Below are 16767 nucleotides of genomic sequence, written 5' to 3'. Positions count from 1 at the left end.
AAGGCAGCTCATCTGAGAGAAGGAAAGCTCTGATTCCAAACTTCCACTGCCTTGTGGCTACATCCAGTTATGGAAAAGACTTCAGGAGTCAACCTCGAGGCAAAATCCAGAGCTGGAGTCCCTGAGGCAGTTCATGGCTGAACACAGTCATGTTCTGGCAACTCCTGTGACGCCGCTGGAACCAACTGTATTGGTCTCTGCCTTTCCATTGGACCATTTCAGCGACGTGGAGAAGGGGGATTTGCTGCATGGGAAACAGTCTATCCTCCATATCTACTTTACCCAGGCTTCGTGCACTGGAGAGGTTACACTTTGTTCCAGAACCACCATTCAGAGCGCGATACCATAGTTTCCGAAACTGAAGGATGCCAACAACATTGAAAATATTCCTCCACTCTAACTGCACTTGTTTGTACATCATGTTATAGATTTGGGCCCAAATGGAATATAAATCTCTTACTGGCCTAAATCTGAGACTAATCCTTTTCATAGCTTTTGTAGAAAATCAATTTCCTCTGCATAGTGTCGAAGTTTTTGAGGTCAGTATGGTTTGAATATGTTCCCAGTGCAGTTTTCTAGTGTCACAGTATAGGATGGTCTTTCTGGTGCGCAGTTTCATCTCTGTGCTTATTTTTCTGATCTATATGAAGACACATTGGAGTCTTTGATTTTACTCTGAAAAAATGTGGAAGAAAAAAATATTTTTCTTAACTGAGTACAGTTTATCCCTCCCCTAGTGCTCAGATGTTGTCCGAAGATTTAAGTGCTATGAAATGTAGTGTTTTGCAAGTTGCCTCAATCGGATTTTAAAATTATGAAGAGCCAGAGTTTGAGCGTGCCCTGATTATTGAAGACGTTATGACAGGTTATAAAGAGGGAAACGACTAACATCTAGAGCTGTAAAGACAGGTTGCATTCTGCTCTGGATGGCCTCGGGGCTGACTTTGACCATTCAAGTAGGTTTATTTACAGTGCTGCTGACTGTCTTGCATATGAGATTCTGGCATGTTTGCTGGTTTGGGTACTCTGTAAATGAGAAAGAAAAAATGAGGTTGATCAAGTTTTTTGTTCTGCAGTTTGGTGCAAATGAGTATGTGGACAGTGGAAACATTTTGAAACGCGTTCAAGATTTCTCTCTTACAGAACTATGGAGAAAGGTGTGGAACAAGTCTCACAGTTGAAATATTTGTATGTATCATGTCCTGACCTGTTTGTCAGGCCATTTGCTATTAAAAAGGTAGTAATGGGTGGAGCCCTTGGCCTTTCTCATGCCTTCAGTATTTTCTGAACTTCTTTCATTGACAGGAACAAAAACAAATGAAAAACCTGTCAGTGTGTGTCAGTGGTGCATCTTTTCACCTGCAATTTGACAATCTGAACTTTGTTATAGCTAATCAGAAAAGCATGCACACATCTCAGTTATAGCAGAAGAAAGTTTTCTCTATAGTTTTTCCCCATCCTGTAAACTCCCCACCCTTTGAGCCTTCAGGCCTTTTCTGACAGGCCTTCATGCCTGTTCATATGAATCCCTGGTTGATTCTGTCCCTCCCATTTTTCTGATCTTGGTTTTTGATCTTTGGTTTAACTATTGGCTTTGTACTGTAATTCTTTTTATGCTTTGTATGTAATGTGAGGGAGGCGGGATCTTTAAAATAAATGGAAATTTCTATATCCTCTGTTTTAAAGACAATCTCCTCCCCCCAACCTGACTCAGCAGGAACTCATAAAGTGAAAGGGACATTAACAATAGCTGATTACTGTTAAGAAGTTAATTAATCTGCCTTGGTTTCAGTTAAAATGAAACATCAAGTGTTCATGGTGTAATCTGCCAATAGCAATGAGAACAGAGTCCTTGTGATCATAAAAGTAATGATTTTTTTTTTGGTAGGTGATCTTCATTTTAATCTGTTAACAAAGATGTGCATACCAGATATTTGAACCCTGTTTTGAGAAAACCAGAAAACCACTTATTAGAAAACCAGTCTATTAAACTCAGAAAATGGCACAATTACTAACACAATGCCAGTTTTCCTATAAATGCTTTATCTGCAAACAAAAGTTCTTAAAGGAGCTGTTGACTGCCAAGAAGCTACTTTAATAAGAGCAAAATAATTTTGCTGACTTGTTATTGAACTGTGTTGTAATGAATTGGCTTATTTATCTGTATTTTTATTTCTGGCTTATATTGTTACAGCCCTATGGTCAAACCATAAAAACTCAGTATTAGTATGAGGTACTGAAGTTCAGTATTTCCAGAGTTGATGTACCTTTTGAAAATAGGAAATACAGCCACTCATTCTTTTTGCTTAAAAGGGATGGGGTTCTGCAAGAATGAGAGATGAGGATTTGCTTGTTTTGAAGAGGCTGGAAAGACTGCCATTGTAAGAACTGTGAAAAGAATATTTTTATTTCACACAGTGTTCATTGGAGACACTTTAAGCCAGCAATTTTCAGACAAGTGTTGTGGCCCATTGGTGTGCCGCGAATGTTCCGCAGGTGTGCCGCACAAGTTTGGGGGAGGGTTATTTATTAGTATATAGCAGGGGTGCCCAAACCCTGGCCCAGAGGCCATTTGTGTCCCTCTGGGACCCCCAATCTGGCCCTTGGGGAGCCCCCAGTCTCCAGTGAACCTCTGACCCTCCAGAGACTTGCTGGAGCCTGTGCTGGCCTGATGCAACTGCCCTCAGCATGAGGGTGACTGTTCGACCTCTTGTGTGAACTGTGGGCTGAGGGTTCCCTCCAGGAAAGGCCAGCTTGGCTTTGTGCAAGGCCTTTTATATGTCATGAGCTATTGCAAGACCTTCATTCATTCATATAAGTTCCATCTCTAATATATTCATTCATGTCAATTTATTCAAATTTTATATGAAAATTAATTATTTTTTCCCTGGCCCCCAACACTGTTTCAGAGAGATGATGTGGCCCTCCTGCTAAAAAGTTTGGACACCCATAAGAACAGCCCAACTGTTCATTTATGAAGAGGTTGAAAAGCACCGGTCCCAGGACAGATCCTTGGGGCACACAGCTTTTCACCTCTCTCCATTGTGAAAGTTGCCCATTGACACTCACTCTCTGTTTCCTGGTCTTCAACCAGTTCTCAATCCATGAGAGGACCTGCCCTCTAATTCCTTGACTATGGAGTTTTTTCAGTAGCCTTTGGGGAGGGACCGTGTCGAATGCCTTCTGAAAGTCCAGATATATAATGTCCACGGGTTCTCCCGCATCCACATGCCTGTTGACCTTTTCAAAGAATTCTATAAGGTTCGTGAGGCAAGACTTACCCTTACAGAAGACATGCTGATTCCCTCTCAGCAAGGCTTGTTCGTCTATGTGTTTTGAGATCCTATCTTTGATGAAGCATTCCACCATCTTACCTGGTATAGTGTTAGGCTGACCGGCCTATAGTTTCCTGGGTCCCCCCCTCCTTCCCTTTTTAAAAATCGGTGTGACATTTGCTATCCTCCAATCTTCTGGCACCATGGCCATTTTGAGGGACAAGTTGCATATTTTAGCCAAGAGCTCAGCAATTTCATTCTTCAATTCCTTAATAACTCTTGGGTGGATACCATCAGGGCCCGGTGACATTGATGTTTATCAATTAGGTCTGAAACATCTTCTCTTTTAACCTCTATCTGACTTAATTCCTTGATCAGGAGGGGCCGTTCGGACAGCAGTATCTGCCCAAGATTTGCTGCCGTGAAGACGCCTGGTATATAGGGATGCAGTGGCACAGTGGGTTAAACCGCTGAACTGATGAGCCTGTTGGCAGTTCAAATCTGCATGATGGAGTGAGCTGCCATTGCTTGACCCAGCTCCTGCCAACCTAGCAGTTCAAAAGCATGTAAAAATGCGAGTAGGACCACCTCGGTGGGAAGGTAACAGTGTTCTGTGCACTTAGGCGTCTAGTCATGCCGGCCACATGACCACGGAAACTGTGTATGGACAGACGCCAGCTCTTTGGCTTGGAAACGGAGATGAGCACCACCCCTAGAGTCGGACACAACTATGCTTAACGCCAGGGGAAACCTTTACCTTTTACCTTATTTATTAGTATGGCCTTTGAGGTTGTGAGCCCCTTGTTGGCAGTGCGGTATGACTTGTCAATTGTAAAAAAAACACAACTGATGGTATGCCTTGACAATGTTAGTGCCTTGTCAGTGTGCCATGAGATGAGAAAGGGTTAAAATCTCTGCTTTAAATGAATTGAGTATTTGGTTCAGAGTCCAATCCTGCAGAATTGCATTAGGAACTATATTTATATAAATTTATGCAATCATAAAAATGCCATTTTCCTGAAACAGAAATGTAATTGCCCAACAAACCAGTTGGCAATTGAAGACTCATTTATAAAACTGACACCCCAACTATCATTTCTTACTTGAAAAGGTTTCTTTTGGTGCTTCTGTCTTTCCCTTCCCCCAGTGGTAATCATTCAGGGGTGTCCAAACATTTTGGCAAGAGGGCCGCATCTTCTCTCAGGCACTGTGTCAGGGACGGGGAAAAAAGAATTAATTTACATTTCAAATTAGAATAAATTTACATAAATGAATATATTAGAGATGGAACTTATATGAATAATTAAAGGTCTCTCGATAGTTCAATACCTATAAAAGGCCTTGCACTAAGCAAGGCCGGCCCTTCCTTTATTGCCACTGCCGCTTCATTGATGTGAAACAGCAAGTAGCAGAGAGAAAACTTGGTCCGCAGCTTGCGTGAGAGATTGAACTGTCAGCCCTTGCGCTAAGAACAGTTGTGTTGGACCAGTGCAGACTCCAGCAAGTCCAGTGGGCCAGAGGCTCATTGGAGAGTGGGGGCTGCCCACAGACCAGATTGGGGGTCCCCAAGGGCTGCAAATGGCCCTTGGGCTGGAGTTTGGGCACCCCTGTAATAGATCAAAATTAGGAGAGGCACATAAACTTCATGTTTACTTTCTCTGCCAAGTTCTTAGAAGTTGGAAACAGCTGGTTGACTAAATACTGTCAGTTGACTAAGTAGAAAAATGAAATAGGAGCATTGAAGATGACATCTTAACAATGTTTAGCCCATATCAAGAGTTTCTTTCTGTTGCTTTTCCCCCTTTGAACTTGAGCTGGTAATTCTCGGCAGTTCTTTTCTTGGCTGTCGCACGTTGGGCAGTTCAGATGAACTTTGCTAATTGCACTTTCAGGTTGCCTCTTAGCCTCTTGTTTCTTTAAAGAACACAAACCTAACCCTTGAGTCTAAGATCACTTTAAGTTCTAAATGTTCAGTGTGTGTAATTTTAACTAATTAAACCTGGGGTATTTGAGAGTTCAGCATGCTCAGATAGCACTGTAGACATGCAGGGAGGGAGATGGTGGTGGATGAGAAGCAGATTCTGACTGCTGGTAAAAGCTACCTAACTGGTGTTACTTCAAGACAAAAGCCCTATTCGGACAAAAGGTGGACAATTAGGGGTGGGGGATTGAAATACTCTGCTGCAGGCCCCACTTATTACTTTGTTAAATGCAACCAGTGAACCAAAAGGATGGTGACAGAACAAATGTTGTTTCCCTTAGTCAATATTTGATTTATCAGCTTTGGGAAGCGGCTGGTTAAATTGGATTGTTAATTTACAAAGCACATCCTGAAACAAATATTGTCTTAGATCTGAACTACACAAACAATAGATCATGTGTTAAAATCACTCTGATCTGATTCACTTCAGAATAGAAATTGCTGGTGTTGCAGATTTGAGTTATCCCTTAGGCAGGCTGGTGTACCCATTAGGAGGGGAAGGGAGGTGGCTGCTTTGAGTATTGGATAGATAGGCCTAGTGGCCACCTCTGCAGTTATCTCACATTACCTCCATTATACTTTTTCTTCCTCTACCTATCTCTGCTGCTCTGTGTTTGAAATAGGAGAGCTGCAGAGCAGGGGGAGACCAGGAAAGTTGAGAGCAGTACTTCCCCAACAAAAAGGGGGGGGGAATATTTTTTAGCTATACAGTTCTCTTCCCAGCTGCCTTATTTCTGTCTCTTCTCTGCAACTCTTAGAGCAAGATGGGTTGGAGAAGTTGGTGCTGCCACCCAAAACAGAGGAGAAAGGGAGTGCCGGAGGGGTAAAGGAGACAGGCTTGCTAGAGGGCTGAACTGGGTGGGAAGATAATGGGGGGAGGACCTTCACAGGCGGAAGAGGAAAGCGCATATGTGTGTGTGGGGAGGGCTTTTCATGCTGAGAATGAGATAAGGAAGGAAGGAAAGAAGGAAGCTTTGCCAACTTCATGTGCAGCTGGTGCTTGGGCTGGGTCTGCCCATAAGATGGGGGGAAAAAAGCTCTTCACCAGGGGTGTTAAACATAAGGCCCGGGGTCCAGATGCAGCCCATGGAAGCTTTTTATCCAACCTCAGTCTCTCAGCTGCTGAGCAGTGCTGAGGTGTTACTGCTGAAAGAGCAGCCTACATGAAAATTGAGCTCTCCCATATCTTGAAATATGACCAAGATTTGCATATTTTATTTTCTGTCATTTGAGCTAATGAGTACCTGAGTAAGAAAAAGTGCTCATTTTTGGTTATAACCTGTTTAATGACATCACTTCCGGCCCTCAGCAGGCATGTGGAATGCTTTTCAACCTGCTGTATGAAACGGGTTTGACACCCCTGCTCTACACACTGGTCTGGTTTGTATGCTATATTAGTACCTGGACTAGCTGCATGCAATACAAAAGATAGTTACACCGTCCTGGACTCTCATTTGCTGTATAGAGGAATTTGGAGTCTTTCCTGTGTTTGGTGGAGGGCTTTTCCTGTGATGGCCAAACTGCCTTTCTGCATGTGCTCAGGTATTTTTGTATATAGCAGGGTGATTTGGATGGACCATCATCATCCCCCCCACATGCTTGCACGTAAAGTCCCAACTTCCCCTGGGCTCGTGGGAAAGAGTTAGGACAATGTATGCTTCATGAATGTTCATCTCTCTTGTCTCCTAGAGCCAGGTCAGACAATAAAGTAGCATCCAAATCGGCTGGTAGAAAAACTTAATGTGTCAAGGAGAGAATGCTAGACTATAATCCTAATTATAGTCATATGTGTGTATCGGGAATAACATTCAGTCATGCAACCACAGCATTTGTGTTCTGAAGTGGTATAGACTGGAGCAGTGTACTGCATGATCTGTGGTTAGGGTGGACTAGCAGATAAGTTGTCTTGTGTACGGTTATTCAGATGACCACCTTGCAGGTTCTTCTCTGAATGCTTTTGGTTTTGCCTTTTTGTCGAATGCCTTTGGTTTCTCCAAATGCCTTTGCTTTCATCTTTAATAAATACGTGATGTGTATGCAGTCATGCCAAATTAGTCTTAGCTAACTCCATTAAAATTAAAGCGCGTGTAGGAAAGATGGGGTGGGGGGAGTGCCAATCTTCAGAAACTTGCTTCTTTGAAACATCCACTGTAAAGCAACCCTTATACCTAACTAAATTCAGGGAAATGAAAGTGGGCTGATGGCCAGTACTATTTGTCACAGTTTTACTTTGCAGTGATGTAAGATTTGGGGTTTTGAATTCCAAAGTGAAAACTGTGCAGGAAGCTTTTCTCGAGCACGTCTTGCTCCAGTGATCCGTATCTTTGCAGAAAGGACTACTGAGAATCCTAGATTGGACTGAACTCCAGGGCTTCCTGTCTTACTGTAGTTTAGTGGAGAAAGGGAATTGCCCCCCCTCCCCAAGCTGATCTTGCAGGCGGTAATAGTCCGCAAGTTTCTCCCTACCTACCCCTAAAGTCATTTTGCAGAGGAGGAGGTGGAGATATATTGATGACCCTCTTCCACTCAGTAGTTATTGGTGGTGCAATTAAGCACAATGAAGCAACAAAATTAAGCCTTCTGAAGTGGTATCTTCAAAGTTGATTTTGACCAATCTGCATCTGAAGCAGGGATTAGTGGGTTGGAGGAGGACGAAGTGGCCCAAAAGAGTCAAACAGACCTTGTTTTCTGACAGGGGCGTTCAAGCAGCCAGACGTGAGGTTGTCAAGTTAATAATTTGCCTGGTGCACTGAAATTGGCAACTGTCTTTTGAGATAAGGCAGAGCAAGCTACTTATCTCAGCAGTGCTTGCATTCTCTATTGCAAAACTTTACAGGGAGGCAATTCCAGTTAATTATGGTTTTCACCTTCTTCAGGGTAACTGTTTTTAAGGGTGCTTCAACTTGTTTACCCAAGTCCCAGGCTGGTTTGTTAATGAAGATCTTGCTACTCGTGAAAGGGTTATAATTTCTTCTGTGCCAGTTGCAAGCTGTACCTATAAGATGTGCTGCTCATTGCCTGGAAGTAACCTGTGAGATGGAAGGAAAAATTATTTCTCTTTTTCATTTGTTCCTTCATCAGTGAAAGACTGGACAAGATCAACATGCAACAAAACCTGCTCACAGCTATTCTCTTTAACTAGATTATAACACACTGTGACTTTGTAGGTGGCTAGATTATTTATAGCCTTCAAAGTCTTAAAAAAATGCTTTCTACTTAAACTATTTGGTTTTATAATTGCAGCAACAAATAAAATATATCAAACAGGGAGCTGAGAATACAATACCCTTTTATCAAGTACAACTCAGTTTTCCTAAGGGCTCAAGGCTGGCCATAATAGTTAAACCATTGTGGGTGGTCTACTTTATTTTTAATTTGCTTCTTGTTTTCTTACTCTAGTAGTTGTCCAATGCCAGCTGAAGCAGGAAGGCTTTTTCAAGCCTTTTCAAAAAGTATCCCAGCTCAGATCTCAGCTTTTAGAGCACAGGTCATATCATCTTTTTCTTTTCTTCTCTTTTAAAGAAAAGCCATCTGTTGTCCCTGTTGCCAATCATTTCTATGAGTACCAATTCAGCACAGCTACTGTGCCTTATTGGACTGTACAAGGCTAGGAGAAGGACCACAGGAAGCTATGGTGGAGAGGTGTACTGTTTGAAAAGGATCTTGGAGTTCCAGGAGAGACTGGAATGAGACTTCTCCTGCGCTAGAATTGGCAGGAGACAGCTCACAATGGCTTAAGGTTTGACTAGGAGTATGGAGACAGAGATGCCTTGCCCAAGTTGGTATTCTGTAGAATTTTGGAGAATTGTGAATTCTTTGGAAAAGTGGAGAAGAAGTCATTCTCTGTATCAGTGATTTTCAACCTTTTTCATCTCACGGCACACTGACAAGGCATTAAAATGGTCAAGGCACACCACCAGCTTTTGGACAATTGATGAGGCACACCATCTCCCATTGGCCCTATTAATAAATAACCTTCCACCAAATTCCTGTGGCACACCTATGGACCACTCGCGGCACACCAGTGTTTCATGGCACAGTGGTTGAAAATGGCTGCTCTATATATTGTAACAATCCTGGTATTTATGTTCTTAGAAGATAGTAAAGCAGTTCTTGAGGAAATGTTTTCTTCCTGACTATATTGAGTGAGAGGAGGAGTTTCTGTATCCCAGTGTCTGTTCCTTTGTTTCTTTTTAAAAATGTTTCCACATGCTCCATGTGGTACCTATTCAGGTTTTTCCTCCCACAAGAATTGCTCTTTTCCTGACAATGGGCAAAAGAATTGGAATGTACAAAGATATAGTACATATGGCTGAGTCTAGATTTGGGGGGGGGGGAATAGTTATAAGATGAATGGGAGAATATGGGGAAATTGTCTCTTGGATAGAAATGTTAATGTTCTCTGTTGTACATGGCAACCTTTTGTGGGGAACTAGATTATAGTCCAGTCACCTGCACCAGCTGTTTACCAAAAGTGAAATAAAACTAGTGTCAGTTTTTCTGCAGTGTTGTATACTTTCCTCTTAGGTATTTTTAATTTGAAAGTGTAATTTGTTTTAATGATGTGGTTTTAATTCCCCCCTTTTTTTCTTCCAGATAACAGAATTGTGTGGTGCTAAACGTGTTGGTTATTTTGGTCGGACTCAGTTTTTTGTTGCTCTGAAGCTAATTGCTGCTGCACAGTCTGGTCTCCCCGTACGAACAGAGAGCATTCAGAATGGTAACTTGCTATTCTTTGTTAAGCTTTAATTCCTGGAACTGTTTTGTACCCTATTGTTTCTCGTTTTCTTAGTGTGATATGGTGGTGTTTCATTAAATTCTCTTGTCTTTATTTTGGTTATTTAAGAATTACCCTTACCTCGATTTATGGCATTGAAAATTGATAGTGAAATGAGGTACAATCATCCAGCAGAACCACATGGAGCTAAATTTCAGATTCCACTTGCAACACTTGAAAAAAATTGCTTCAGAAGATCGGATGAAGGAGAAAAACAGGTAAAGTTTCTTTACAGGGTAGACATTTTCTCACATGATAAACATTAGGCTAGTGGTTTCCAAACTTTTTTGGCTAGTATCTCCCTTGACCTATTGAGCTATTGGCCACAGCTCCCCATTAGTGCTACAATCCTCTACATTGTATAGGCAGTGGACAGGCAGTGGATTTTTCACAATGATTCTGCAGCTCCCCCGGCTGGTTTCCGCAGCTCCCTAGAAGCCACATCTCACAATTTGGGAACCACTGCATTAGGTCTTGATTGTCTCAATAGACTCTGCTTCTACTATTAACTGTATGTCTTGGTAACCTGGATGGAATAGAACACTTGGAAACTCAGGTTTACAGTCTGGTGGTGATCCTGAACCTGGCCTTGGGCCTGGATGGTTGAGTGATGGCTGTGGTCAGGAATACCTCTATGCAGCTTTTGGTTGATGCACCAGCTGCATCCATCCATTCTTGGAAAATACAGTTCTGGATATGATGACCTTGGATGATTGCAATGGCAGAAGCACCCCATGTGTATCACCAATTTTTGCAACATCAAGGCATCCTTTTTTTAATGGTTATTTTTCTGTTGACCACCCATGTGCTTTCTTGAACTATGAATTGTACCTTCGTGGGAAGTTTGAAAGTGTCAATCCCAATCTGAGTTTAAACCAAACTTCAAGGGGGGAAAAATCAATGGCAAACCTTCACATTTAGAATTTCCTTTAAATACTTCAATGAGTCCTCTAGGCCATTTTAGTTTTTGCCAGGTATCAAATGCAGGAAGCTGTCAGCTATCCAGTGGCATCAGATGCTACAGTGCCATGTCAGTGTCGAATACTGACATGTATCATTGAATGTCAAGTGCTGACCTGCAATTTTGAATATTCGGCAAATATTCTGTATTATAATTTATAGCAGGTTTTTGAGAACAGTTTATGGGAGCAATTTTAAGGTGTGATTTCTATTGCGCTTTTAGATAGCATTTCTGTGACTGTGGTCTGGCCATAATTCTCTTTCCCTGTTTCTCTTTTGTTTAAATTTTGAAGCAAGAAGCAAAGTCTCCCCCCATGTCTCCCATTGATTCACCACCTGCTTCTCCATCAAGCTACCAGAGACTTCCCATGAGTTATGGGTATGGTGGTATATTGAGGAGTGGACTTGAACAGCAGCATGGAGGTAAGATGAGGTCTGCTCAGGAGTAATCCAATCATAAAGGCAGTTAAGGAATCAGCCTAACTATTTCCTGTCTTAATCACATTTTTTTTAAGAAATTGATTCAACATCCGTGCTTCCTCATTATCCAGTCTTGTCATCCTGATAATTAGTTTGAATTGCTGTAAGCATCTGTTTTACAAATTAATGTTCTTAACACTTTTTGGTACAGGATAGGGTTAATGCCTTTTGTCTGACTTTAGAAAATATTCGTAATGATGGATAGCCATGAATGATTTCAGTGTTAATTGTAGTATTCTTATATAAACTTCAGTTGGCATTCCTAAAGTCTGAGAGCTTAATTTTTGTCTTGGAAATTCTCTTTGCATTCCATGGTACATCCATAACACGAGACCTGTTTATTCAAATGCATTTTATCCCTTTTCCTGCATGCTATTATAATCCTATATCAAATTCTATCATTTATCCAAATTGCTGAAATGTTTTGAATGTCCCTCTCAGTTGTCAAGTTACATGACATTGTTCTTGTTAACTGTTCATGGAGTATCAGTCTGAATCCTTTGGAGAGAATGGGTTTTCCTACCCTACTGCCATTTCTATTAGCTGAGTTGCAGAGAGTATTTTTTATTCAAGGTTTGAAAATATATATATATTATGTATGTAACCAGAGTTTGTTTTCACTTTTTGATGTTTAGTTTAAAGATGAGTTTATCTCTATAGCAATAACATAGGGCTGCAATGATAAGTGAAAGGAAAACCCAGTTTGATGGGTTGGTCACTCCCAGTTTTAGATCCAACCATGGATTTAAAACAGCTAGATAAATAATTACCTTACGGTGGGCCTGCCTTATCCGCAGGTCCAAGCTTCCACAGATTTCACTGTGGATACTGGGCTTCCCCTTAAAAACATTTTAAAAGTAAAAGTTAGTAAGAAAAGAGTCTTCCTTACCTTCGCACTGCAAAATTGCACTGTTTGCAGGGCTGTCTTCTACACTCCTGTAAGCTACTTCTGGTTTGTGCAATGCATTCCGGGACAAGTCAGGGCCAAGGGAGGGGGTTTTGCAACCCAGAAGTGGTTTACAGGAGCACTGAAGACTTCCCTGCAGTCCTGTAAATGGCGCAATTTTGCGGTGCGAAGGTCGGGAAGACTATTTTCTTACAGAGTTGTACTGTTTTTAACATTTTTTAAAGGGACTCCAGTATCTGTGGACATCAGTATCCATGGGGGGGGGGGCTAGAACCAAACCCCCGCAAGGAACTACTAAATATGTGAGGAAAAACCTTTTAGTGTAAGAAGTGTTTAAAAAGAATTACAAATACGTTCTTGTTCCAGGAAAAAAATGAAAAATGTGTTATGTCTCCTGCCTTAGCATCCCACAGCCTGTAATAAATACGTTGTATGATTTTATATATTATACTCATTTACAGCTTAGGTCCCATGCATACACTGTTATCCTAGCCAAAGATATCCTAGCCAGAGGATAGCTTTAATTATCTTCTTCTGTGGGCCAGAAGGAATGCTGCAGTTGAGGTTGCCAGCTTCAGTGTTGTCCAGATACAAAGTCAATTTTTAATTGGAATTGTGTACAGTTGCCAGTCTCTCTCTCTCTCCCTGTCCGCCTTCCACTGTGTAGAAATGAGTGGGTTGCCCACACTTCTGTTTTCACTGAATATGATTGGGAATGTTTTAAACCTCAGCTTTAAAACATGTAAACAGTTTTCCTCTAACCAATGAAAGTCACATGCCAGTAGGATATTTGAGTCCTTAGAAATCATCTCAGAATCCAAAAAAAGGTCCATAGTTTACCAACAAAAAAATATGGTCAGAAACTGAACATGTTTTGCTTGTTGAACTTTTTTAAGTCTCTGTAACTTGGCCATTTTTTGAAATTTGAACCAAGAGGATCATCAATGTGTGCCAAATGTATAATGGTTTTGTGGTATAGAATGGAATGCTAAGATATGGTCGCACCTTAACTATATAACCACTTCTGTGGCCATATATTAGCTATTGTAAATGGTATTTAAATATATAAATCCTGAAATTATTGTGCAGGAGTTGGCATCAAAAGAATGAAGACTTTGGATCTGGGCCAACACAATATGTGCGGGCATGCATGATAAACACACATTTTCAGCTTGCAGTAACATTTCTGTTGAACCCACTTGCACTGCTTCGAAGGCAAGATAAAGTATATTTTAAGTAACTTGGCTCTGTAACCATATGAATGACTGCAATGAAAGCTTTAAAGAATTCCCCCTTCCCTGGGTTTATATGACTTGTTGGGTCATAGCATTTGCAAAAACTGAGACGAAAAAGAAGTATATGAAGGATTCTTACTTGATACTTAAAAGTTGTGCTATTGGGCTTTGGATATTTTGTTACTCACAGCGCAGGTTCTCAGCCTTTTCTGTTCTCTGACTGGAATTGCTACTGATTTCATAAACTTACTTCCTCTTTTCTCCAGTACTAAAATGCTTCATGATCAGGGAAATCAGAATGGTATTTGTCTCCCTAATCTTTTTAAAATTTCTGAATGCTGTGGTCCCTTGTCATCCATGGATTTGACTATCCACGGATCCATAGATGCCGGGGGACCCAACTGGGGGGCAGTCTTTGGTGCCCCCAGAAGCCATTTCCAGGTTGTGCAGAGGCCTGTGATCTCCTCCCTTGGCCCAGGGTTGCTCCAGAATGCATTGTGGAAGCATTTGGGAAACACTTCCACAATTCATTCTGGAGCAAGCCAGAACTAAGGGAGGGGGTTGCCAGCCTTGGCACAACCTGGAAGTGTCTTCCAGGAGCACCTGAGACTTCCTGGCAGCCCTGTAGCCAGCGTGGATTGCAGCACTAAAGTAGGGAGCGATATTGGATTTTGGCATCTGCTGAATCCCTGTGGATGCCGAGGGCCTACTGTACATTTTTGGTTGTGTGAATTATAACATTTTAATTGTGTATAATTCTTTAATCTGACCAGTGAAAAAAAATTACAGTGGTAACAAGAAAAGTAGCACAAATGCCAGCTTGCAAAACATACAATATTTGATCATAGAGTTGGATGGGACCTTGTTGGTAACCCAATCCAATCCCCCTCTGCTTAATGCACAAAAAAAATATTCAGGGCTAGGACCCATTCAACCTTCAGTTTAAGTCTCTCCTTAGTATCTCCAGTTAATATGATCTTAGACAGCATCACTGCTATCTAAGATCATATCAGCTGGAGATACTAAGGTGGGAAGATGGGATGCTGGAATGGAGAAAGATTCAAGTCTGTATTTTGCTTTGACTTCCAAGCTGTGTGTTTGGATTCCGAGCTATGTAAATTAACAGCACAAGTGTGCTGTGTAATGGGTTCTTTGGCTGGTCACAGCTTAGGTTTGAAGCCTAAATTGATGATCTCACTTCCAGCCATGACATCACTTCCAGCTTAATGACATCACTTCCAATTGGTCCTGACAGATTGTCATTCTAAAAAGTGGGTCCCGGTGCTAAAAAGTTTGAGAACCACTGCTTTATTCTGTGAGTAACAAGAAAAAATTTAAAGCTTATAAGTAGAGGTGTTTGAAAAAGGTGTTACAGATCGTGCCTCTTTATCCATGGGTGTTCTGTTCCAGAACTCCGAGTGGATAAAAAATATCAGTGGATACAAAATCAGTGGAAAAATAGCTTTAAAGACCCACTCCAGGTTTTTTGCTCCTCCATTGTCACTGCAGAATGCATTGGTGTAGATGCTATATTGCATTCAGCCACTAGAGGGGTGAATAATGGAATCTAATGGAATGAAATTATAATTATTTAACAGCGCGAAGGTTGGAAATGCTTTTTTCATTGTTTCAAGACATTTAAAAGTGGATCTCGGTATCAGTAGGGAATCAAATCAGTGAATACCGAGGTCCCACCTGTATTTTATTTGGTAGTAAGCCCATTGGGTTCAATAAGGTTTAGGATTATAGTTTATTTTACCAGAAACAAACACTTCTACTTATAAGGGAATGGTGTGTTTTTCAGCTCCAGTAATATCATGCACTATCTAAAAAGTGCTTTCGGTTGCCAAATGCACATTTCTTTTAATCTTGAAGCACACCAAGTGTTGATTTCCAGTTGCTGCTTAAAGTACTACAGAACTCTGCAAAACTGGTTTGACAAGAGCTCATAGCAGTCCAGCCACAAAAGAGTGGAACGTGTGGATTCCAAGTCCCCTTGCAAGTCTTTGAAGAATTATAGTACATAAGCTTTACTTTGAGTTTTTGATGAGTACTCTCAATACTTCCTCGCATTTATCTTTTTGCAGATTCCTAATATATTTTAAGAGACTTTAAAACAAGATTCTGTTTTCTTTGATATGGTTTCAGTGTTTTGTTCATTTATTTTATGTTATGATATTTGTACTTAATAGGGTGATTATTTTATTGGCATCAGGAAGTTACTCTCTGGGGCATCATTTTGCTGAAATCAAGTTCTTTATCTCAAGATATTTTAGTGGGAATTTAAAAGTGTGTAGTTTTGGTGAATTGTGTCCTTAAGTTGTAATGTGGATGAATTGTCATTGTATTACAACAACAAGGATATATAACTCCAATGTGTCCTAGCAGTTGAAGCTATGAATGTATATTTTTAAAAGTTGGCATGCATATGTTTCAGGTATCCTGTCGTAGTTTATTCTTTGCATGTATCTTTATTTAAAACTAATTTCCTCTCAAGCTTGAGTGTTATGTCTGGCTTCAGTGAAGGTAATCATTCCTCACCTAGAAACATTGAAATAAAGAGTGCTTTCCTTTCCAAATTCCACTCACATTTCTGAGCAGATTGTACTTGTTGGTGTAAGTTGTTATTTGATGGATGGTTTTGATAACTGGCAAATTCACGGATTTATTAATTATAAAAAATGTTCATAAAAACGTAGGGTCTACATTTTAAAAATGGAATAGGGAAGTGGGTTATAATTTCAATAAATTATACTTGCTTGTCTGGGTTGCATTCTTTACTTGTGTGAGATGTAAAGGAAAGTTGAATGTTCAAACCTACACATTTATTTGAAGTGCAAGTGCAAATTTTATTGATTTTTAGTGAAATATATATCTCATCAAAATATCACGGGTGTTTTGAGAATCTAACTTTAACTGATTTACAGCCCAATCCTATCCACACTTTCCTGGGAGTAAGCCCCACTGACTCTAATAGGACTTACTTCTTAGTAGACATGCATAGGATTGGGCTGTCAAGCTGCAATCCTAAACACACTTATCTGGAAGGAAGTTAAACTTAATGGAGCTTGCTTCTGAGTAGGCATAAATAGGATTTCACTGTAAGTTTAAGATTATAAAGTACCCTTTAAATGTTGAAAAGCATGTATCTT

The 16767-nt window shown here is 40.7% G+C and overlaps 1 protein-coding gene across 2 annotated transcripts in view; it reads left to right on the top strand.

Moving 5' to 3' along the window:
- Positions 1 to 16767, top strand: part of REPS2 (RALBP1 associated Eps domain containing 2) — a 96350-nt gene that overhangs the window by 20667 nt on the left and 58916 nt on the right. The window contains exons 2-4 of one of the 2 annotated variants that reach the window (XM_066622206.1): positions 9853 to 9976; positions 10103 to 10251; positions 11287 to 11416. In XM_066622206.1, coding sequence (XP_066478303.1) covers positions 9853 to 9976; positions 10103 to 10251; positions 11287 to 11416 — 403 coding nt within the window. Of the gene's footprint in view, positions 1 to 9852; positions 9977 to 10102; positions 10252 to 11286; positions 11417 to 16767 lie in introns of those variants that run through there. The other variant, XM_066622205.1, reaches the window with a different exon arrangement.

This window comes from Tiliqua scincoides, chromosome 3, assembly GCF_035046505.1.
Source record: "Tiliqua scincoides isolate rTilSci1 chromosome 3, rTilSci1.hap2, whole genome shotgun sequence".
Taxonomy (NCBI): Eukaryota; Metazoa; Chordata; class Lepidosauria; order Squamata; family Scincidae; genus Tiliqua; species Tiliqua scincoides.
The sequence above is the reverse complement of the archived record's forward strand: the minus strand, read 5'-3'. Positions and strand labels throughout refer to the sequence as shown.